General features: G+C 38.5%; 1 protein-coding gene and 1 pseudogene across 4 annotated transcripts in view; one reads left to right on the top strand and one right to left on the bottom strand.

Moving 5' to 3' along the window:
* The window catches only part of GOLGB1 (golgin B1), a 92,150-nt gene that overhangs the window by 59,178 nt on the left and 8,077 nt on the right, over positions 1–24,895 (bottom strand). For 2 of the 4 annotated variants that reach the window (XM_037142276.2, XM_037142277.2), the window contains exons 2-9: positions 16,667–16,761; positions 15,731–15,883; positions 15,416–15,568; positions 13,242–13,370; positions 9,177–9,293; positions 6,886–7,008; positions 5,687–5,800; positions 820–1,222 (exon numbers count right to left, since the gene is read on the bottom strand). In XM_037142276.2, coding sequence (XP_036998171.2) covers positions 820–1,222; positions 5,687–5,800; positions 6,886–7,008; positions 9,177–9,293; positions 13,242–13,370; positions 15,416–15,568; positions 15,731–15,883; positions 16,667–16,759 — 1,285 coding nt within the window. In that variant the 5' untranslated portion in view covers positions 16,760–16,761. The remainder of the gene's footprint in view (positions 1–819; positions 1,223–5,686; positions 5,801–6,885; positions 7,009–9,176; positions 9,294–13,241; positions 13,371–15,415; positions 15,569–15,730; positions 15,884–16,666; positions 16,762–24,895) is intronic. The other 2 variants (XM_037142278.2, XM_037142279.2) reach the window with 2 other exon arrangements.
* Positions 20,853–21,566, top strand: LOC119046975 (E3 ubiquitin-protein ligase SIAH1-like; annotated as a pseudogene).

Genomic DNA, 24,895 nt, shown 5'->3' on the forward strand with positions numbered 1-24,895 from the left:
TGCTTCAAAGGTGAAATAAAACAAGCCTAAGCATTTTTTAAAGTCATTTTTCCTTTCCCCCTTAAAAATGCCTTTAGTGTTTTTTATTTCTCCACTCTTCACTGAAGTGTTATAAATCTCACTGAGAATCTATAGCAGTTTTAAATATGAATGGTCCACTTAAGACCACAGTGTGCTGGTAACACGCTGTTCCCACCATATTATCCGCCTCAAGGTCTCCTGGTTAATGTTTAGTCCTTCAATACAGATCTTCAGCTCAAGTCTCTCTAACGTCTTTCTTTTGTGTATATGCCAAACCATTAGAATTAAACTAAATTAGAAGCACCTATTACTTTAATATCATGTTTTTAAAAAAATAAGTTTCCTTTAAAACTTCATAAAGTTTTCTTTAAAAAGAAATTTCCAATTACAAGAAAAACATTCAGATCCATCTTTAGAAGTAAAAATTACACCATGCAACTCAGTCTGCCTACCTATGCACCTAGATCTGGCCTGAGTCATCCACAAATTAATCCAAATCCTACTCACTTCAGTCACTGAACCCTTCAGACCACAGTCATGTTTTACGTTCTTTTAAATATTTGGCACAGCATTATCAACAGTTTTTAGTGTTATGATGATCATTATAGTACTAAACAAGATTATAACTTTAGTCAGAAACAGGAGAAATGCAACAGAGCCCAGAAGAGATGCCTTTCTCAATCCTTCTACTGATTCAGTTGTTTTGAGCAAATGATACCATTAACAGATCCCTACAATTCTGAAGTAGAAACACTCAAGTACTAGACAGGTGGGCTTCAAAAACAATCAAACACTGACCTTCCAGCTGCTGAATGGCCTGGGCTGAATGAAGTACCTGTTCACTCTTATCTTGGAGAAGCTTTGCATTTTCATCCTTTAGAGCAACACAGGCAGACTGTAGTTCTTGCTCAGTCTTCTGAAGACTCAATATGTGAGAAGTCTTCTCTTCCATTTCTGCTTTGTGCTTCTGCTCCAAAGCACTGTACCGGGACTGAAGGTCAGCCTGGGCTTGACCTGCCTGCTCGAGTCGTTCCAGCAGGTGATGCATTTCGTCCTGCAGGTTATGGAAGGATAATTTTCTTTCTGCCACTTCAAGTTCCATCTTTCCCATTAGAATCTTGGACTCCTCTCTTTCTGTCTCCACAGTGTTTCTTAAAGTATTATACTCAGCTTCCATCTGCTGTAACTGCTGAGAGAGAATCTAAGGAAAAAGACAAGTCTCATGAAACATAAATTCTTTCAACAGCATTAATTCATTTCAGTGAGCACAGTGAATTAACGCACAGGGCTGGATAACTGTGTAGGTCTGACCTGCTATTTTTGCTTCTTGCTGCTTTTGAGAGTTTGTATTTATTTGTGCCATTATTGTATATATTTATCATCTTTATTGTATATATAAATAAGTAACTGTATATATTTGTTGTCTTTTAATTTCTGTCTCTCCCAAAACAAAATTTAGTAAGAGAAGGAATTGTGTCTGTTTCATGATCATTGCTCTCCAGAATAGTACAGAGTATTCTGAGTACTAAAATGAATAAATAAATGAATCCAGTCCCTGCTCTCAAAGAACTGAGTTCAGAGGGAGAGTCACACTTAAACAAAGCATTATGATGCAAAATAACAGAGGCCATGAAAGAGATACTTATAAGGAGCAGAGAAGGGAAATTTCCAAAAAGTCATATATATATATATATGTAACCTATCTCTACAGTACCTATCCAGTAAGTGGCATAACAAGGACTTGAATCTGATTATCTGATGGCAGCCAAGAGAGGCCTCAGAGTCAGGTTATACTTTTTGTTAGGACTGACGACAAGGGAACATATTTCTATGCAAGAAAGTCCTTTTTAAGGAGAGTTGAAAGTTAAGAAAAAAGGAGATCCTTGACTTTCTCCAGCAGCAAGCTGCCCCCAGGTGAACAAGCAGAGAATGTGAACTGAGGCACCAATTCCATATTACAATGTGCATTTTTGAATGGAATAGGCCAGGGATGCAGGGAATCCGAGGGCTGTAACCCAGGTATTGCAGCCAAGATGGTGGCGCAGGCAGATGCGGCTCATCTCTTTATACAACAACACTCTTCATACAACAACATCAAAATTAAAACTAAAATATAGAACAATCATTACTCAGAAATGCCAGAAACTGAGTTGAATAGAAATCTGACAACTAAGGCATTAAACAAATCACATCCATCCGGACTGGTAGGAGGGGTTCAGATGTGGAACAGGCTGGTCCCACACCCACATGTGGTGGATAAAAATTTGCGAGAGATATCTTGGGAGTGAGGAGCCCCAGCCTCATACCAGGCACAAGCACAGGATTCCAGAGCCAGGAAGGATCCCCATAACTTCTAGCTGCAAAAACCAGTGGAGATTGTTGGTGGAAGAAAATCCTGTAGCCCCAAGAAGTTCTTCTTAAAGGAGCTACACACAGACTCACCTACTCAGACTCACTCCTTCTGAGCACCAGCACTGGGGTAGCAGCTTGAAAGGCACCAGAGGTATACAGGGAGAAAACAGTATGTCTACCATCAAAGCAAGCAGAGGCCATTGTTCCTTTCCTAAACCCTCTCCCCACAGAGCCACAGAGCCATCAAGCAGGTGCAACTGCTGAGACTCCATCAAACTGCCTAACACTGTTGACCAGTCTTAGAGATCCCTAGGGACCTGGCCCCATCCAACCTATGGGCCCACCCAAGCTGCTTTTCCATATGAATGGCACATCTTGGCTGAAGGTTCACAATTTCCTAAATCCTGTCAACAAGCAATAGCTGGCCTCAGTGAACACCAGGCCCAGCACTAGCAGGGGCCTGCTTGGATTCATATCTTGGCTTCACCTGGGAATCGCCAAGCCCAGCACAAATAGCAGCCACCTCAGATTGCTTTGTAGCTCAGGCAGGGTGGCCCAGGGCAAAACACAGGTGGGGGCTGACCTTGGCCTACACTACCTGGGAAACCCTAGGGCAGGGATGTAAAACTCATTTTCACCTGCGGCCACATCAGCCTTGTGGTTGCTTCTAAAGGGCCAAATGTAATTTTACAACTGTATAAATATAACTACTCCTTAAGGAGGAGTTACACATCCTCTGTTAAGGAGGTGAAATTATGTTCGGCCCTTTGAAGGCAAACATGAGGCTGATGTGGCCCCAGGTGAAAATAAGTGTGACACCCCTGCCCTAGGGCCAGATAACCCAGTGGACAGCTACAGGCCACATCAGAGCACCACTACCCTGCCCCCGCATCACAGAGCGGAGGTTGGTGGCAAGTGGTCACAGCCAGTCCTTGCAGCTAACTGGCCTGGGTAAATCCCTACCATTGATCTGCCGACAGCAACCAAGGATCAACTACAAGAAGAGGGTGCACTCAGTCCACATGAAGGGCTGGGTACCTCAAGTACCCAGCTATGGTGATAGAAGAGGCTGTGCCTCTGGACCCTGTAAGACACCTATTACAACAGACCACTACTAGGACACGAAGACAAAACAGTTCTACTTACACAGAAACAAACACATGGAAGCTGCGAAAATGAGGAGACAAAGAAACATGGCCAAAATGAAAGAACAGATTAAAACTCCTAAACAAAGGGAGAACAGATTAAAACTCCTAAACAAAAGGGAAATAAACAATCTATCAGATGCAAAGTTCAAAACACGGCTATAAGGATGCCCAAGGCACTTAGTGAGGACCTCAACAGCATAAAAAAGATCCAGTCAGAAATGAAGGACACACCAACTGAAATAAAGAACAATTCACAGGGAAACAGCAGCAGAGTGGATGAAGCCGAGAATCAAATCAATGATTTGGAACACAAGGAACCAAAAAACCACCAATCAGAATAACAAGAAGAAAAGAGAATCCAAAAAAATGAGGGTAATATGAGCGGTCTCTGGGACAACTTTGAGAAGCCCAATGTTCATATCATACGGTTGCCAGAAGGAGAAGAGAGAGAGCAAGAAACTGAAAATCTATTTGAAAAAGTAATGTAAGAAAACTCCCTAACTGGTGAAGGAAATAGACGTGTAAGTCCAGGAAGCACAGAGTCTCCCAAACAAGATGGATTCAAAGAGGCCCACTCCAAGACACATCGTAATTAAAATGCCAAAGGTTAAAGACAAAGAATCTTAACAACAGCCAGAGAAAAGAAGTTAGTTACAAGGGAGTTTCCAAAAGACTGTCAGCTAATTTCTCAAAAGAAACGTTGCAGGCTAGAAGGATTGGCAAGAAATATTCAGTCATGAAAAACAGGGTCCTACAGCCAAGACTGCTCTACCCATTAAAGCTATCATTTAGAAACGAAGGGCAGATAAAAAGCTTCCCAGACAAGAAAAAACTAATGGAGTTCATCATCACCAAACCAGTATTATATGAAATGTTAAAGGGACTTTTTTAAGAAAAAGAAGATCAAAACTATAGGAATAAAATGTCAAGTACGTATCAACAATTGAATCTATAAAACAAACAAAGCAAACAAGAAGAAAAGAGACAGAATCATGAGTATGGAAAGAGTTCTGGTGGTTGTCAGATGGGAGGAAGGTGTGGGCGACTGGGTGAAGAGGTTAGGGGATTAAACAGTTCAAATAGGTAGTTACAGAATAACCAAAGGGGTGTAAAGTACAGTGTAGGAAAGGGGAGTAGCCAAAGACCTTACACACATGACCCATGGACATGAATCATGGTGCAGAGATGGCCTGAGCAATTCGGTGTTCTAGGTGGAGGGGGAGAAAGAGGGGAGGAAATCAAGACAACTGTAATAGCATAATAAAAATATAAATTAAAAATAGAGTGCCCAGCCCTAGCTGGCTCAGTGGCTTGGACACTGGCCTGTGAACCAAAGGGTCACTGCTTAGATTCCTGGTGAGGGCACATGCCTGGGTTGCAGGCCAGGTCCCCTTTATGGGGCACACGGGAGGCTACTTACTACACATCGATGTTTCTCTGCCTCTTTCTGTCTCCCTTCCCCTCTCTAAAAGTAAATGAATAAAAATCTTTTTAAAAATTAAAAATAAAGATAAAAAAGAGCCAAATACTAAACATGAGTCTGTACCAGGTAGGCAGAAAAGAGGGGCCAAAAAAATAACAATAGTAGAGGAACAAACTAAGTATCAAGGGACCTCAATGAGAAGCAAGGTCAGGTCAGTCTAAGAAAGAAAACGACAAGATGGGTTGCAGTCAGGGAATAGGATACTTGAGTTTAAGATCTTAGAACATCGGCATCCTTGATCTCCTTTAGACTGAGGGAAATACTGCACGGTGGGATTATGTCAATCCCACAGAAAGTCAACCAGCAAAAACTAGCAAAGAAGGGACAGTACATAAGGCACAAGAACCAGTCATGACAGAGAAGAGGTAAACTGACGGACAATAAACTCACCAGAGGAAAATATGACACTCTTAGAGAAACGAGGACCCTTGATCTAAAACCCCACAGGAAAAGAACAGCAATGAAAGATGTGGGATGTAAGCTTCACAAGGGAGAAAACAGACCTGTATCTGTTTGGCTTATAACACTTCACCACCATAGAGAATTTGTTGAAAGAATGAAGAAATGGCCATCATTTCTCTCAACACTTGTAACAAAAATCTTACATATGCTCTCTGAAAACTACAGCAGAAATGAGTACTCCCAGGGCAGACAGCGAGTACCACTCACAGGCAGTAAGTACCTGGTTTCTCTGTTCGGCAGCAGTCAGCTCCTGCTGCAACAGGTCCACAACCTGGGCTCGGCCCAGCAAGGCTTCTTCGTGTTCTTCAAGCTTCCTCTGTAGCACCCTCAGTTTCTGAGAAAAAAAAGTTTTAGACGTAATATGCTAACGAGACCTGCTTACCTTTCAAAATGTCATGTAGATTTGTGCACTTAAGAGTTTTGGGTGTTGAGGATGAAGACTAAAGAGCGGGACACCAGCATGCCTTGCCCCCCATCCAGCAGCAAGGAAGAACCACCAAAACTCTCGTCCCAAGCACTGATAACCGTCAAACAGGACGCAAGCAAGTCCCTGAATTAGGGAGCTTTTTAATTATTAAAGAAAATGACACATACCTATTTTTAAAATAATATAGTCTCTGGCCTGTACCTAAATAACCTAAGTACATGTGTATCTCACTCACCAAAGAGAATATTCTCTGCAGGCAAGAACCATTTCTCTTCTAGTGTCATGCATGGGACATGCACTCGATAAACATTTGCTGAATGAGTAAATCTACGATACATGTGTACATTAATATTCTATTTTAAAAAGCGTTATATTCTAAACCTCATTTAGTGGTGTTTTCTGAAGGATTGCTTAGAAATTGGAAGACATTTTCACTCAAAGACAATTAAGTGGATCCATCATGAAAGACCACTGGAGTGCCTTTAGGTACCACACTGCACTACACACTAAACAGAAACAAGTTTCTCTGAGTTAGTAGATGATAAGCGCAAAAACAATGAAGCCAATTTTCAAAATAAACCAATGAAATTTTTTTAAATGCTGATCTAATAAAAGGCTTCGAAATCAATCCTTTTCATCTTTAATTTTTGAAAGTTTAAAACTGGTTTCATTGATTTGAAGATTTGGATCAGGTTTTTAATGCACAGAGGAAGTATCCAGGATAGCAAACAAAAGAGAAACCAATTTCTGACTATCACATACATTTGCCAATTAAATCAGCTTTTGATACCGACAACCTGGTTAAAGAGGCAAGGTAAGGATAAGAAAAAATAATCAATACGCAACAGAAGACAAGAACACCGAAAGAAGCCAATTAAGGAGCACACTAAGACCATGTGAGGAGCAGTGGGTAAAAGTGAAAAAGTGGCTGTTACCATTTAATTAAATGTTAACTAAAACAATAGTCATTCTACTAAGTTTTAGCAACACACCTGTTGCATCTCTGTTTCCACATCTGCCTGGGTTACTAACTGAAGAAGCTCATCTTCATGAAGACGAACTTGTGTTTCAAAGCGGGCATCTTTCTCTCGGACCACCTGCTGCATGGAACTCAACTAAAGACATACACCAGAGAAACTATAGAAGTTACACTCCCCAAATGTCACAAACAAAACTCATAGACTATTCTCCAAAGATAGACACTGAAAATTGATAGACAATAGGTTTTTTTACATTAAATTTTGAATGTCAAAGTTGATGATGTTAGAAGGGAGACAGGCCTGACAGTAACTTCCAAATGTGACAGTAAGCCTACTATCAACTTCAGAACTCAGCCTAAATATAAATTTTTATTGAAAATTATATTTGCAGGAGAAATAAACAGAAAACTATACTTGAAAAATAACTAAATAAAAATTAAAAAAAGAAAATTATATTTGTGTGGTTGCTAGAAGTGTTTAAGTATAAAACAGGTACATATTTTTGAAGTTTTAAGGAGACCAGAATATTAAACATACAAAGTGAAGTTAGATTTCTGTTAAGCCCTAGACACTACTTGCAATATCACACTCATGCTCAAAAACTTCCAATGAAATTCTCTAACACACACTTCAACCTATAGATCTTTTATCAAGATTCTCTGCAACTGACAATACAAATCTTTCTTTCTAGACTTTTTTTTTCAAAGAATTGCTTCTACCAAAAAGTTCTGTGTATTTCCAAACCCACACCACCTCCCCACAGCTATTTTCAGCTGTTCATTATTTGAAGGCTTCGAAGTTACCCTCATTTGTAACTAGCTCTTAACAAAATCATTGGAAATAAATGGACTGACTGCGAGCTGCTGAGTACGAGCATTGTTTTGTTTTGTTGTGTGTGTGCCTGCTTATTCATTTCGTTAAGATCTCTGGTTGAGCGTGTCCACAAGTTCTTACCATGTCCATTTTGCAATGGTCGTCAACTACTGCAGATTTCTCAATCTGTGACACCTTGAACTGACCTTGGCTTTCCTTCTAGGTGGGCCAAAAATCTTCAAAATTTTTGTGATTATCTGAATTCTAACATCACTATGAACTTAGAATCCTGTGTTTCAAGTGTATAGGTACTGGAGTCCTTCATTAGTCAATCACATCTACACATCCTTTCCTGTAAATGTACCATATTCTTTTTCCTTTCTGAGAGAGTGATCACACCGTTCTCCACAAATGCAATACCTTTCCCCGCCCTCTCTAGAGTAATACCTATCTGTCACAATTCTGCCTAAATCTAACTTTGCCCCTCAATCTTCTTTGGCTGTCACACTGATAGTAACCGCTTTCACATCTCAAGTCTCAATGCAGACTTTCAGTCTGCATTGCTGTGGCTATGCACTTACTTGGAATGACATGCATTAGGATGGACCTCTTGATATGTTTATAAATCTTGACTCCCAATGTTTTGAGTCACTTGTAGGCAAATTCATATTTTGTATTTTTCCATCCTAAATTGCATATAGTGTTTGTAATATAAAAAGGGCACAATAAAAGCTAATAGCTAAAAGTAAGGATTTCAGGAAATACCATTTTAACTGTATACATAGCAGTAGACCATCCACAGATAGAAAACAAGTCTAATACTGCAAGTTATCAATAAAGTGAACACCTCATGGATAAGAGGAAGTACTATGCAAAGGCGCTTCAGGAAAAAAATGTGTCAGGAGTCAAAAGCATTTTTCCCAAAGGAAAAATACTGGGGTAGGTGGTCAAACTGGAAATTTAGAAAAAGAGAAAGAAAGAGCTGAGGGCACCAATCCAAATGGTCTGGTCCTGGTAGCAGAACAAAACAGGAAAAATGTCACAAACTAGTGCCATTTATATTAAATCACATAACCTATATCACTTTCTCATATTATATACTCATTAATGTAACTTCCCAATGAAATTGTATTAAGGGAAAGAACAGACATAATCATTTGTATTTCTTTTAGTTTTTCTATCAGTGTCTTTTGAACTTAGCACGAGCTCATTCCTAAGAGACTGAATGTCTGTGTGTGATTAAACTCAAATCTCAAATCTCTGGGCCTGTAGAACTAAGAAACAAGTATCAATTAAGCTATGGCAAATTAATCAAGGTAAATAACACTTCTAATAACATACCCTTTTAATTTCTAGTGTAACACTCTTGGCTTTAGTCTTTCATCTACTAAGGTTTTCAAAGTGAGTGTCTGAATTGCCTTGTGTTGTAATAACCCATTTGACTTTTGTGATTCTTCCCCCTACTGATTAAGATGTATCTCCCACCCTACCTGAGCAGCTTGTTCTGCCTGTGTCTGGCTCAGCTGGGCTTGCAAAGCACCAATGAGCTCCTCCTTCTCTTGGAGTTGTTGCTTCATCACTGTAAGTTTTTCCACCTCGGTTGAACTCTTATGAAATTGAAGACACAGAAAGAAAAAACATTTATTTAATCAAAAGAATTAGCATTTTCAATTTTTTTACCTCTCTTTCCCATCTGCCCTAAATACCTACCAATATCCTTCTAATTCCCACTTAACACAAAAGGGAATTGCATGTACTGCAGTTTTTTTAGAAATACAAACTATTTTTCAGAGGACAACAGAAGCAATAACAGCATTTTACAAGGTCTCTCATATAGAAAGAGACAGTTCAACTAGACAGCAAAACCCAAAACAATATGTACATAGACAATATGTACAGTCCAACTAGGAGGGCAGGTAGGGACGACCTACCAAAAGGCACAAGACCTGCGTGGTACTACAGTCTGTGTGAGAGGAAGCAACAGAGAAACATCTAATGGCCTTGAAAAGAGTTGAAAACCCCCAAAGAGCCAATAAGCATTCACTGGAAAACACAACTGTCCAATCTTAGAACAGCAGCTTAAATGAGCAGGACTTGACCATTCTCCAATAGGATAAATGCAAGGGGTCCACAGAAAGAACTAAAAAGACTAAAACAATCTTGCTCCTCTGAACTCTTAAAGCTAACTTAGCACAGCTGCCTTCCAAGATATGAACCTGCACTAAACAGGTATGTCCAGGAATGAAATAAAAATTGAGTAGAATAGAGATAACCAAAACAGGAAGAAAGGTCTATATATGTGCTATATATCTCATTACTGACTAGCCATATATTGCTACAAAAGGCTTGAAATATGCCTAATGTGAAAGAGAAATTTAATTATTTACATTATTTACTGTTAATTAATTTAAATTTAAAAACTGAAGAAATAGAATATTTTTCCATTAAATATAACTGTTTTGATACAAGTACATTTCACTCTACTGCACCATATAAGGTACTTCTGAATTGTCTTGCAAGTAGTAAGTGTGCATATTGTTCCTGGTGTTATAATAAATACACCTCTTACCTAGTTGGTGTGAATGGATTGATTCAGTTTGAATGATATCTTTTCTACACAGCTATATAACACTGTAATGTGTTTATATGAATGCTCTATGCAGAATCTGAGTAACAGCTGATATTTATGAGAATCATCATTGGTAATTAAAATGACATATGTTAAATATAATTGAATTATTTTTCCAGTGCAAAAATAAATATAGTCACTTCTTTTTATCCTTACCCAATGACATTTTTTCATTGCCTTTTAGAGAGAGAAGAAGGGAGACAGGAAGGGAGAGAGAAAAACATTGATGCGAGAGAGAAGCATCAATTGGTTGCCTCCCTTATGTGCCTGGACTGGGGATCATACACACCAGACCAGGGATCAAACATGCAACCTAGACATATGCCCTGACTGGGAAGTGAACCTGCAACCCTTCAGTTACAGGAAGACACTCCAACCAACTGAGCCACAATGGCCAGGGCAGTATAGACACATTTTAAAGTTTAAAATGAAGTCGTAGTCCTGACACACATTCACTCCACTTCATTTCTAGGAGAATTCCATTATGAAGATATACCATAGTTGAGCTATTCATCTGTTGACAGGAACTGTTTCAAGCTGAACTATTCACCTGTTGATAGGAACTGTTTCAAGTTTTTGGTTAATAAAAGTAAAGCTCCTATGAACATTTATATAAAAAGTCTTTGTATGAACACATGCTTTCATTTCTCACAGATGTAGCTTTGAAGTTGATATGCTTTTCAAAGTCCAATTATTCTCCTAAAAATAATGAACTAGTTTCTCAATGCAGATGCAAATACTAAAGGAGAATGGTATTTCAACCCTCAGTTCAGTAATGGGAAAACTTATAGTTATGTTTGGAACAACCTAACTAATGGATCTATTTTCTCAACTGGAAATTTTATAAAATCAAAACACAGATCATTATTCCCAATGAAAATGGAGTATCCAAATTGTGATGTAATATAAAATATACATGAAATTTCAGACTTAGTGCAGAAAAAAATGTAAAATAACACAAAAATATTTTCTTTTTCTTTTCCAACTTTGAGTTACATTATGAAGAAGTGTCTGTCTAGTGCTTTAGCCTTAACACCCAGGACAAGAGGTGGGGTCACCACAGACCTAATGCAGAGAGAAATGTGACTTAGTAGAAACTTCAAATTTGTACCATACAGATTTACATATATAGGCCTACCACACCTGTTAAGTCAACTGCTTGAAAAATCATAATGAAAATATCCAGAAAAATAATATTAAAGAGATTATGAGGGATAAGGACCCTCTGCTGTAAGGACAGGCAGGACTAGGCTTCCAGAAGCTGGGCTCTGGGAGGCGGACAGGAGCCTCCTGGAGGGGATGCAGTCACAGGGAGAGTGTCAGACAGGGCTTTGAAAACGTCAGCAGGGGGTCTAAGCAGAATAACTAGTATACAGTGTATGACCATTAAATACTTATTGAAATTACTGAATTATTAAAAATACAGTAGGGCTGATAAAACATACCACAACTCAAAGGTACCAGAAAAAGTAACCAATTTCTAAGGACTCTCATTTTGCTTTTGAGCCTACTCAACAGAACAGATCTATCTTCAACTCATAAATGGACATAACTTAGTCTTCCAATTTTAACCAATGCTTTTTAGGTATTATCTCAGTTGCTTCAGGATTTAATTACAGTGAATTACATCTTTTTTCGCCCTCATTCTGATGAGCTCCTCTCCAGAGACTGAGTTCTTGCACATCAGAGGCAGAGATGCTTCAGCACTGACATGCTCTGATCTGGCCCATCTCGACGGGACGGGCATCCTGCTGCAGTGAGGCTAGTCCTGCCTGTTGCCAGCGTGAACCCACTGCTGAAAGGGAAGGCCTTACTATAGCCTCCAGTCATACAGATGCCCTATTCTCCAGCCTCCTTGCCCCGATTTCGTGTCTTCTCCAGTCCTCTTAGCATTTGTGCATCCCCCACAGTGTTGGAAGAAGTTCTGGACGCTCTAGATGACAAACATGTGCCATAGGAACCCGAGATCCTAGCACAGGCTTATTTGCCAAGACCTCTCCTCCAGACAGTTCAAATAAGCCACAGGGGCTGCTCTGCATACTGAAGATACTCAGTATTCGACTTCTCTAAAGGGGTTGCAGTTTCCCCAAGCTATGTACCAAGAAACCCCCTTGCTCCAAGATTCCCCAAATCTCTCTGGCCCTCCCTTTACCCTCTGCCCATTTCCCAAAGATCTGATTGTGGGGTAGGAGAAAATGATGTTTATATTATCTTCAAAGTATAGTATTTTGAACACACGGGGCTAAATTAATTTCACCTGTTTCTTCACAACCTACTGTAATGCAGCTACTACAAAATTAAAATTATACATGTGACTTACTGGACAACACTGGCATAGACCAAAGTGAGGGGTAGAGGAAAGGAAGCAAGAAAATCTTAGAAACCCAACAGTCATATCTTTGCATACAATACAAAAACAACAGAAGAGAGACGTCTGTTAAGTCAAAAAAGCTTCCCTGAACCAAGACTCCTTTTATTACTTTTTTTATTATTACTTTTTAAAATCCTAACCCAAGGATATGTTTATAGATTTTAGAGAGAGAAGAAGAGGGGATGAAACAGAGAGAGACATCAACATGAGAAAGAAACTTTCATTGGTTCTCTCTCCGTTCATTGGAGAAACACGCCATGACCAGGGACTGAACCCAAAACCCAGGTATGTGCCCGGTCAGGAACCGAACCCGCAACCTTTTGGTGACAGGATGACACTCCCACTAACTGGGCCACCCAGCCAGGGTAAAACTCCTTTTAAAAGTTATGGAAAATTACCAGACTTGGGAAGAAAGGAAGGAAAGTAAGGAAGAAAGGCAATACATAACATGGATAAACATCTACTGGGCACCTAAAAAATGTGTTTGTCATATAATAATTCAATGGGCTTTAGTGATTGTTAACTTAATGATTATGAGGTGACATACACCCCTACCTGTGCAGCTTGCTCTGCCTGTGCCTGAGTAAGCTGGGCTTGCAAACTGCTAATTAGTTCCTCCTTCTCCTGGAGTTTATGTTTTATCATTTCTACTTCCATCTCTTCCTCTGTAGAACTCCTGTCATGCTGAAAACACAAGAGATAGTCATTTATTTAAAAAAATTACAGTCACTATACATTTGATCTTTGGCTCTAATTTGCCCTATAAAACCATTTCATTATAGTTTCATCAAACTGATGTGAGTGAGAAATAACACCTGACCTAACAACAAGAAAGAAACCTTCAACTTTTCCAGTTTCAGTGGGGCCAAGTAGCTCATACTAAGGCCCATCCTCCCTCAGATAACAGCTCTAAGACTAAATAAGGAATTGCAACAACTATCTGAAAATGAGGAGGACCACCAAAGCCAACGCTACTGCAGGGGAGTTGACAGTTAAGAGATGGCACCGAGTTTCCCGTTTTCATGGTTTTTTAGTCTGAGGGCAAAGCCAGTCTGCGTCACCCAGGACTCAACAGAAAACTCAGTCTCACTGCCTTGACAAACCAGAGGCCAAAAGTGCAAAGTGAGGGGCAAAACACCATCAAAGAACCAGTGAGAGGAAATCTAAATCTTTCAATAGTCTATTTTTCCCCCAAAGCCCCTTAGACTGAACCAGATCACGCCCCCTCCTCCCTTTAAATGCACATCCCCTTCCCCTGATGAACCTACGCTCCCTTACTGGAACTACCCAATAATTTTATACTTTTTCCCACACAGTAGTTGGTCAAGCGTCTGAAGATTGCCATCATTTCTTCAACTACAGTTTGCACAGAACACCTAGCTCAGTGACACGTGTACAGCAGTTAGAGGGCTGCTCTGACTGACTGCTAGAGCTGTGAAACCTTTTAATCCAGCCCTTTAATTTAACAGAGGAAGGAACTGACGCTGTAAAATGTTGATTTGTTTAAGGTCTCAGATTTAAAAAGAAGGCAGATTATAACATGGGTAATTTAAAAATGTAGCAACATGGCAGAGGGTGGGAAAGTTAGAAGAAACAAAGCGACTTGGAGAGAAGCTGCTTCTCCCGCAGCTAGGGGAAGAAGGAATTAGCAGAGGAGAAACCAAGAAGTAAGAAAAGAAGAATCGAAATGAAGAAATTATATGAAAAAAATGAGAGAAGCTTCTAAAATAAGCTTTGAGAAGTTTCATAAGTCTATCAATGCAGGAAAAGTAATGTCTTCAGAGCATTAGACCCAATAAGAATGACTAACCAGTTACCCCCAGGGTTATACCTGCAGAATCGACTACGACCTAATTTCCCAAGAACTAAGTATTGAGAATAAGAGTACTGGTGGGTCAAAGGATGAGGTAGGATGAAATTAAGAAAATAAAAAGATTTCTTATGCAGCGTGAAGTCTAGGCCAACTGTAGCATGTACACATGATATATCAGCCTCCATACATTCTGCACCAAACTCAGAAAGGAATCAAGACTAGCATTAAAACAACGTTCTCTTCCTCAAAAGGTACTACTTTCCGGACTCCTCTCTGTCTCCAACCTCAAACTGTTTTCTTGGTGGTGGTCATCAATCTAAGGAACATGCCTCATAGGGGGGCAAGGCAATCTAAAAGATTCAGCCTACAACGCATGAAACTTTAATCTACTACTTTATTACCATATAAGAACACAGGCTATTCTGTATTAAGTCACTGAATTAAAGAATTTCAGAGCTAGAATAAACCTAGAGACCAGCTAGCTTAATCTTCCTACCAACGATGAAACTTCTCCTATCTAAAAACCTCACCACAGTATTAACTTCTTCCCACTGGCCTTTTTAATTCTCTGAACGTCTAAGTAACAACTGGCACTTCACTTCCATATTTTCTGTTGACCTTTTGTTCACCCTGCGTGTGGCCCATAGTCCAGCTACACTGCAAGTTCAGTAAGAAAGAACAGCATTTAAACTGTACTTGAACAACAATAAAAAATGTGAAAAAAAAAAATAAAGGTCTTCTTGGCTCCCTCTCCCCATCAAAAAGAAAGAAGGAGAAACAAAGAGAGAGAGAACAAACGAATGAACAGAATTTAGTGTTTATTACTTTAGCTTCGTAAGTATGTGACTAATAAAGATCTGTCATATTGGAAAGCTTTTTGCACTCAGAAAATATGTATTTTACCCAGTCACCATACCTTGGAGAGCTGCTCTTCTGATTGAGGCCCTGTAGGCAGAGCAGTCCCTCCTTGTGCCTTCATTTCTTCTATGTGTTTATTCAAAGACGTTAATTTGGCCTTAGCATGAAGTTTCAGCTTTTTAATTTTGTTATCAGCAGCTTTTCTTTCTTCCTGTCAGAGAACAATGATGACAAATACATATATGTTTGCTGACAGTTTATCTAGCCCATAACAAGAGTAGGCATCACCTTGTAGTACCAGGGAAATAAGAATCAGATTCTCCAATAATCTTTTAGTAAATACTGAGCAAGAAAGTAGTTAAAACATTGGTACCTGTAGAACTTCATCTTTCTGTTGCAGTTCAGTATCCTTCTGTCTAATGATTTCTTTTAGCTCCACCACCAACCTCTCCGCATGAGCCAGGCGCTCCAGGACATCCTCTTGAGTTTTATCGTTAAATTTCATATCAGACTCTTGGGGTAATTCCTAGCATTTAGACAAAAAATTGCCAATGTACCAGAGAAAAGGCATGAACCTCTAAACAAAAGTTCTTCCTTCATTCCAACTTCATCTGATCCCAACTCATATCCTTACTCAGGAAATCTATCCAACTCTAAACCAGTAATAACTGTTACCACAGCCATTATAATATGTTAAGTATTTTGTAAATGTTAAGCATTTTATAAAGATTATCTTATTCACAGTTTTATTATTCCAATTTTACCAAAGAGAAAAATAAAGGGAAGCAAAGATCACAAACCATTATGCCCAAAATTTTAAATTTAAAATTAAGAGAGTAGTTGAATAAAATTCTCTTAACCACTAGGCAATACTGCTTGTCTTTCCAGAAAACTAAAGGACTTCTTCCAATTCCTTATGTGGCCCTCAGAAAATACAATGCCAACTATAAGAGAAGTGATGGATGAATTTACAGTACAAACAGATATTCTTAAACAGGAAAGGAGCACCAATTCCACCATTTGTCATTCAAATCCTTCCTAGAGAAAATGAATCTATTATAGACCCAAGTAGGAGTTAAAACAATGTAACACTAGACAAGTCTCTGGGGGCTGAGTGTAAAATATCTCATGACTCTCACCCAGGACTTGATTCCTATCAGTGGGACCATTTATACTCTCAACATTTTTCTTAATCCTCTCTTCTACCTAGCAGCATGAGGGAGGCTGCTCAAACCCTTCTATTTTAAATTACGTTCCTCAGAAGAACAGGTTATGTCTCATCAGCTTCATTCAGAGCAGAGCTACTTACAGAGTCTAACGAAGCCGTCATATTCTGATCTGTGTCATCCCCCGACAGTTCATGTAAAACAACATTTGCCAATCCTGACAATCGACTCAACATTTCTGCAAGAAAAGAAAACGTAAGAATCAGTAAAATACAGAAACACACAGTCCTTTCCTATATCCGCAACTATCATCTGTAAGTAAAATAAGAGAACTGTGTGGGTAGAATGTGTTAGAAATGGACTGAGCAAGGCAGTATCTTTTAAAAAGGTAGCTGAGTACGTCCCGTGCAGTCACACACGCTTCAGTGGCAACAGCAGAGATTATAATCGCCATAACCAAAAATTTAAAATAAAACTCAAGTACATAATTATTTAGTGGGAGATAACCTACAGGTTATCTTCAATGCCACGTCTTTCATCAGAACTTCATTTATAAACACAAACTTCTAACTATTCCTTCCCACCTAGACTGCTATTCTTTCCTACTCTGTCAAATAAACCCCATGATTCAGCAATACTTTTTCATTTGATGTACCCCATGAACCCCATTCTTTCAGGAAGCTTTCCTGATAAATCATGTGTTTTTGCTAAAACTTAAGTATAATCCTTGTTCAAAATCCAATAAATTTAATTAAAATAAGAAAAAAACATATACCATTAACTGCATATATTAGAAAAGAAATAAGGAATCCACAACCCATGCTTCCCTTATAGAAAATTAGAAGATGAAGAGCAAATTAAATGTTAGCAGAAAAAATAAATTCAGATTAGAGCAGTAAACTAATAAAACTGAAAATAGAAAAACAGAAAATCAATAAAATCAAAAGGTTTTTTTTTTGTAAGATCAGTAAGACTGACAGAGCTCTGGTCAAGCTGACCAAAAGAAGAAAGTCACAAATTATCAACATCAGATACGAAAGAGGAAACATCACTACTGTTCTAACATACATTAAGCAATAATAAAGGAACACCACAAATAACTCTATGCCTATAAATGCATTGATATGGATAAAATGGGCCAATTTCTTGAAAGATACAGCTACCAAAAATCACAAGACACAGACAGTGTAAATACATATGTACACACACACATACATCAACACTTCCCTCTCTCCTCAAGTTTCCAACGAACTGCAAAATAAACATGGATGGAAACAAACCCCCAACAGCCACAGATCTATGTGGCATTGCTGCCCACGCAGGAGAAAGTAGAGGGAAGTGAAGGGTGGCATAGTGAGCCACTCCAAAATATGTTACTTTGGCATAAGTATTATTTTGAGCTAAAGACACTTAAAAAAAAAAGCAGGAAATGTTGTGTACTCTGACCTCCCTTTTTTCCCCTCTAAGCAAGAGATTAAAACACCCATATAGAAGATGTCTGCCCTAAATCAGGAGATAAGTAACATTCTCATCTCCAGGGATGGGGAGTTGAGGCCAAGGGAAATTTGTAAAAATAAACCTTGCAAACTAACCATTATCTTCCCAGTCACTTCTCCATGATTAACTACCCCCTTGCCTTGTCTCATTTGCAGAATTTACTACTCTATCTAATTCGTTATATAAGTGTTTAATTCAAGTGCTTCTTTGGGTCTTCATTACCTCAGGAGGGCGTCTGTGTTACATAAAACTTACATTAAATAAATGTATATGCTTTTCTCTTGTTGATCTATTTTACTTCAATTTCTCAGGCCCAGCCAAGAAATCTAACACTGTTACCATTGGTATCTAGGTAGAAAAGGGGAACAAACGGGAACTAGACACTGAGCTTAATAAACTGAGAAGCAGGAGCCTGCTTGCTTAGCCAGGAAGCTACAGCTTCACACCCCAAGGGATCAACACTCCTCCCTTTCCCCACCCCACCCCCCACCGGGGATCACTGGAGGGTACAGGGGCAGGTGCTTGATCTAATTAGGGGGATGGACCTATGCAGAGCCTGTGAAAGTTTGGGAAGTTGACTGGTTCTTTTGGAGAAGTACCTGGTCCATCCCAAACCTAAGCTCCTGGTTGTAACCCCATGGAAACAAAGAAGCCTTCTCTCTCGGGTAATGCATTCACCCTGTGTGATCCCGTGTTCTCTCTCCACTGCCGTGTGGCCATAGCAACCAATCGGCCAGCAGCCCCATGGACTCTACCACCAGAGCAGACAGAATGGAAACCAGCCCAGTTGCCTGGATGGGGGCTGAGATCACTTAGCTGCCTGCCTGTGGGCTTCAAAGGACTAAACCTCAATGTGAAACAAAAACTCTGGACACTGGCTTTTGTGCTGGGCCTACTGAAGAAACGGTTGTACTTTTTCCATGGTGGGACAGAGGGAGGAGGTGAGACACTGGAAACCCAGGAAGAAGCTTCTATTTCCACGTAAGTAAACCATGCCACACCAAGCTCCCATGCACAGGTCCTCGGAATGCTTTCCTCGTGATCCTGTGGAAAAGTCTAATTTCCACGTGCAACCAGAGGACAGAGGTAAAATTCTGATAGACCATATGCTACGAGAACCACAAAGGACCCCGTGAGTATTTACTGGAACACTGCCAAGCTAGTTAAAGAACAGCGGCTGAAAGAATCTGGTATAGCCCCACCACAGCAGGTAAGGGCAAAGAACTTACAGAATCTGAAATGGTTACTACAGGAGCCAGGGCTCTTTCCCAGAACAGGGCCTCCACTGAGGAGAATCTACTGAGAACAGACTCAAAATTCATCAAGGCGGAGTCAACAAGGACCAATGAAAGATCCAGATAAAGAGTGCAGATGGTAAAAAAAAAAAAGTGTCAGGAAATCTCAGAAATCCAGCTACCACATATTTGAACAACATGGGAAAACAACACAGAAAAGCAACTCAAGTTCAAAAATGTTAAACACACATAAACATGAGCAAATACAAGGTAACACAGTAAATTTTCATAGAAAATTATTCTAAGAAAAACTAATATTCAAGAAATAAAAGAATTTCGAAGACTCTTGCTTAAAAACAATTCAAAACTACTAAACAACCTGATGACCCACAACATCTCCTAAAAAAACAGAAAGGCACTAAAGTGATATAAGATATAAAAATATATATATGAAATTGATACAATGGAATATTACTCAGCCATAAAAATGAACAAATTTCACCATTTGCGACAGCATGGATGAGTCAGTCAGTGAAAAGCAAATACCACATGATTTTCCTTATATGTAAAATCTAAAGAAAAAAGAAATGAACAAACAAAATTGAAACAGACTTCTAGACACAGAGAACAAACTGATGGTTGCCAGACAGGGAGGATCTGGGGGACTGGGTGAAAAGGTGAAAGGCTTAAGAAGTACACAGTGGTAGTTACAAAACAGTCACAGGGATGTAAAGTACGACACAGGTAATACAGTCAATAACACTGTAATAACTACGGATGCTGCCAGGTGGCAATACCTAAGGGAACACTTTGTAAAGTATATAATCATCTAACCACTATGCTGGATGCCTGATAATCACAAAAAATAATACTGAATGTCAACTCTGATAGAAAAATAAAATTTTAAAAGATAAAAAACAAAAACTACTTTTATTAAAAATTGTTTTGAAAAACCCTGGAAGACGGCAAGAAAACAAGAAAGGAGCAAAGGAACTGCAATACTGTAAGAAAACTATTAACAAAATTACCACAGTTGGTCCTTAACCTTTCAATAATTACTTTACATGTAAATAGATTAAATTCTCCAGCCAAAAGACACAGCAGCTGAATGCATTAAAAACCCAAGATCCAACTATGTTGCCTACAAGTCTCACTTAGCTCTAAGGATATACATAGGCTAAAAGTGAAAGATGTGAAAAGAAATTTCATGCAAGTGGTAACCAAAAGAAAGCAGGGGTACCTCTACTTCAGACAAACAGACTAGACTTCAAGTCAAAACTGTCACAAGAGACAGAAAAGGTCATTACATAATAATGTAAAAAGGTCAATTCATCAAGAGGATATAAACTTATAAATATATATGTACACAACATCAAAGTACCTAATTATATTAAGCAAATTTAAGCCAAACTGAAGAGAGAAATAAACAGCAATGTAATAATAGTAAGGGACTTCATTATCCCCATCAGCGATGGATAAATCATCTATACAAAAAAAAGCATTAAAAAAACATTGGACTTGAACTATGCATTAGACAAAATTGACCTAATAGGTATTCTTTTCAACTACACACGGAACATTCTCCAAGACAGAAAATATGTTTGGCCACAAAACAAGCCAACAAATTAACAGCAGTATCAGCAAGGGGAAGAAGTGGTGGCATCGACCATGGTGGTGGGGATCCATTGGCAACGTGGCTATGCAGAAAGTGGCCAATTCAGTCATTTTTCCTTGTAAATATGCCTCTTCTGAATGTGAAATAACTCTACCACACAGAAAACACAGACCACAAAGAACTCCGTGAGTTTCGGCCTTATTCCTACCTGTGCCCCTGTGCTTCCTGTAAGTGGCAAGGACCTTTGGATGCTGAATTGCTTCATCTGATGCCACAGGTCCATTACAACACTGTGGTGAGAGGATACAGTTTTCCTTGCTACAGACATCAATTTCCCCCCGTTGTGAACTGGGTGATGATGCAGAGTCCTGTTTCAACTTTCATTTCATGTTAGCCTTGGAGAAACATAAGTACGATAGGCACCAGCAGTTCTTTGGAACTGTACACATGATACAACATGCAAGCAAGCTGAAAATTTTCTGTATGGACTTGAGCTAAATGGTAGGAATTTAGGCAGGTCTGACTTTGAAAGCCAATCCTCGGTTAATGCATGAGGGAACTGCAACAGCTGTTATGAATAGGGACTGTCTAGTTCTTGATGCTAGCACTGCACAGCTTTTTGCAGAAAATGGCAATTCAGGCATCAATGTAAAACAGAATAACCCAGAAGTGAAGTGGAAAAAACTGCAATTTTAAAAAATCATTTTGGAAATGAAGATGAAACTAAAAGGAACAGTAAAATGAATAATTATAACAAATCATGTCTTAAAAAAAAGCTAAAATAAAAAATAATTTTAAAAAACAGAAAATAACTATAAATATACTACATTACAACCCAGTAATTTTATACCTAAGCATTTATTTCAAAGAAATAAATACTTAAATTCAAACAAAAACCTGTATGTGAATATTCATAGAAGCTTCAGTTGAAGGAACCATTAAGGATGTCCTTTAACAAGTAAATGGTTAAACAGACCATGGTATATCACTACCATGGAATACTATGCAGAAATACAATGGAATAAACTATTTATACACCCAACCATTTAATCTCTAGGAATTTAGGAATGAAAAAAGGATCATTCCAAAACGGTATATACTATATAATTCTCTACTTACACTTTTGAAATGACAAAATTTTAGAAACGGAGGACATAGTGTCTGCCAGTACTTATGGAGGGGTTGGAGGCGGGAAGGTAGGAGGTCGTTTCGGTTTTAAAAAGGCAACACAAGGGATTCTTGTGGTCTTGGAACCTTGCAGTATTTTAACTACGGTGGATATGGAACTTACACAGCTGATAAAACTGTATAGTATACAAATGAAACTAGGGGATGTATTAATGCCAGTATCCTGATTGAAGAATTACATAATAGATCTGTAAAATGTTACCACTGAGGGAAACTGCACAAAGAGTAGTACAGGGATCTTAGTATTATTTATTGCATGTGATTCTATAATTATCCCAATTAAAAAAGAACTGGGCTTACCATATTTTTGAACTATAAGATGCACATCTACCCCCCCCAAAATTTGAGAGAAATAATGGTTGTTAATGCTGCTGCTGAGTCCTGTTTACATTTACATTGGTGAAATATTATGTTATTTTGTGTGATTAAATATTTTACCACTTTTTTGCTTCAAAATTTTTTTCCTATTTTCCTCTTCTAAAACCTAGGCACGTCTTACGGTCTGAAAAATACAGTAAATGCAATGTGATTTCCTATGATATGTTCTGGGCACTAATGGAGAAACTGGTGAAATTAAAACAAAGTATGGAGTTTAGTTAATAGTAATGAAAACAATGTTGTTTTCTGAAGTTTTGACAAATGCACTTTGCTAATGGAACATGTTAAGATACTAGGGAATACTGTTTGAAAGATCAACTGAATGCAACTGTCTTTGCAAATTTTCTATAGAAAATCTAAGTTATTCCTAATGATTTATTTTAAACATTTTTAAAGAAATAGCAATAATTAAAAAGGAACCAAGAGAAAATGATAAATACTGCAGATAAGCAATGCAGATAACAGGATATCCTGGAGAAAACAAAAGGCACAGAACAAACTCAAAAACACAAAGCCAAGAACAGTTACCTGAAATTTAAAAAGACTTGAAGCTACATATTAAAAAAGCCTACAAGGTACCTGAGAATATCAACCCAGAATGCCCAAAAAGACATTTACTAGAGTAATCAACAGACTTAAAAAATAATCCTTTGAGATTTAAGCCAAAAGGTCATCTGACTTTTGCAAGATAAAGAAAATAAAGATTATCATAAGACTTTTCAACAACAATTTTTTTGCCAGAAAAAACTAGAGTTATAGCCCTGGTGTGGCTCAGTGGACTGAGTGCCTACCTGGGAACCAAAAGGTGGCCAGTTCAATCCCCAACCAGGTCACATGCCTGGGTTGCAGGCCAGGTCCCCAGTTGGGGGCATGGGAGATGCAATCTGTCAATGTACATCTCACGCATTGATGTTTCTCTCCTCTCTTTCTCCCTTCCCCTCTCTCTAAAAATAAAAAGATAAAATCTAAAAAAAGGGGGGAAAACAAAAAAAAACCTGGAGTTACAGATTTGAGCTATTCAAGGACAGAACATGCATGCCAAGGATTTTATTTTTAGCAAAAATGACCTTCAGCTATAGAGAGCAGAGACAGAATGTTACAAATATGTAGGAAAATTTTCCCATGAGACTTTCCTAAGGTATCTACTCAGAGAAAGCTTGAGACAACCAAAATGACCAAAACATCATTACAGAGATTGCTTGTACTGGCATAAAAACAGATATAGAGATCAGAATAGAGAGCCCAGAAATAAAACTACACTTCTATGGTCAATTAATATTTGACAAAGGAAGTAAGAACATACAATGGGGTAAAGACAGTCTCTTTAATGAATGGTATTGGGGAAATTGGAAAGATACATGCAAAAAAATGAACCTAGACCACCTTCTCACACCACACACAAAACAAATTCAAGATGATTAAAGACTTAAATATTAGACCCCAAACCATAAAAACCCTGGGTGAAAACACAAGCAGTACAATTTCAGACACTGCTCATAAAAAATTTTTTTTCTGATATATCTCCTTAAGCAAGGTAGGAAAAAGAAAAAATAAACAAATGGGACTACCATCAAACTGAGAAGTTTTTGGACATCAAAGAAAACCATCAACAAAATGAAGAGAAAACTTAACTGCATGAGAGAACATATTCACTAATGATACATCTGATAAGAAGTTAATATCCAAAATTTATAAAAAAACTTATAAAATTCAACACCAAAAACAAAAACAACCCAATTTTTAAAAATGGACAAAGGACCTAACAGAAACTTCTCTGAAGAGGACCTGTTACAGATGGCCAACACACAGATGAAAAGATGCTCGACATCACTAATCATCATAGAAATGCAAACTAAAATCACAATGAGGTATCACCTCACACCTGTCAGAATGAGTATCATCAGTAAATCAATAAACAAGTGCTAGTCAGGATGTGAAGAAAAGGGAACTCTCATGCACTGTCGGTGGGAATGCAGACTGGTACAGCCACTGTGAAATGTAGTATGGAGATACCTCAAAAAATTAAACATGGAGCTATCTTATGACCCAGTGATTTTACTTTTGGGAACTTGTTCAAAGAAACCCAGAAACACTAACCTGAAAGAATATAGGTACACCTATGTTCATTGTAGCATTATTTATAATAGCCAAGATTTGGAAGCAGCCCAAATGCCTATCAGCAGATGAATGGATAAAAAAGCTGTGGTACATTTATACAGTGGAATACTACACTGCCATAAAAAAGGAAATCTTACCTTTTGGAACAGCATGGATAGACCTGGAGAGTATTATACTAAATGAAATAAGCCAGTCAGAGAAAGACAAATACCATATGATTTCACTTATATGTAGAATCTTATAAACAAGATAAACTAACAAACAAAACAAAAAACAGACTCATAGAGACAGCGATCAGACAGCTGACACAGGGCAGGGCGGCTAGGTTAGGGGCTAGGTAG

This window comes from Artibeus jamaicensis, unplaced genomic scaffold (assembly GCF_021234435.1).
Source record: "Artibeus jamaicensis isolate MK-2021 breed Jamaican fruit bat unplaced genomic scaffold, CSHL_Jam_final contig_3126, whole genome shotgun sequence".
Classification (NCBI taxonomy): Eukaryota; Metazoa; Chordata; class Mammalia; order Chiroptera; family Phyllostomidae; genus Artibeus; species Artibeus jamaicensis.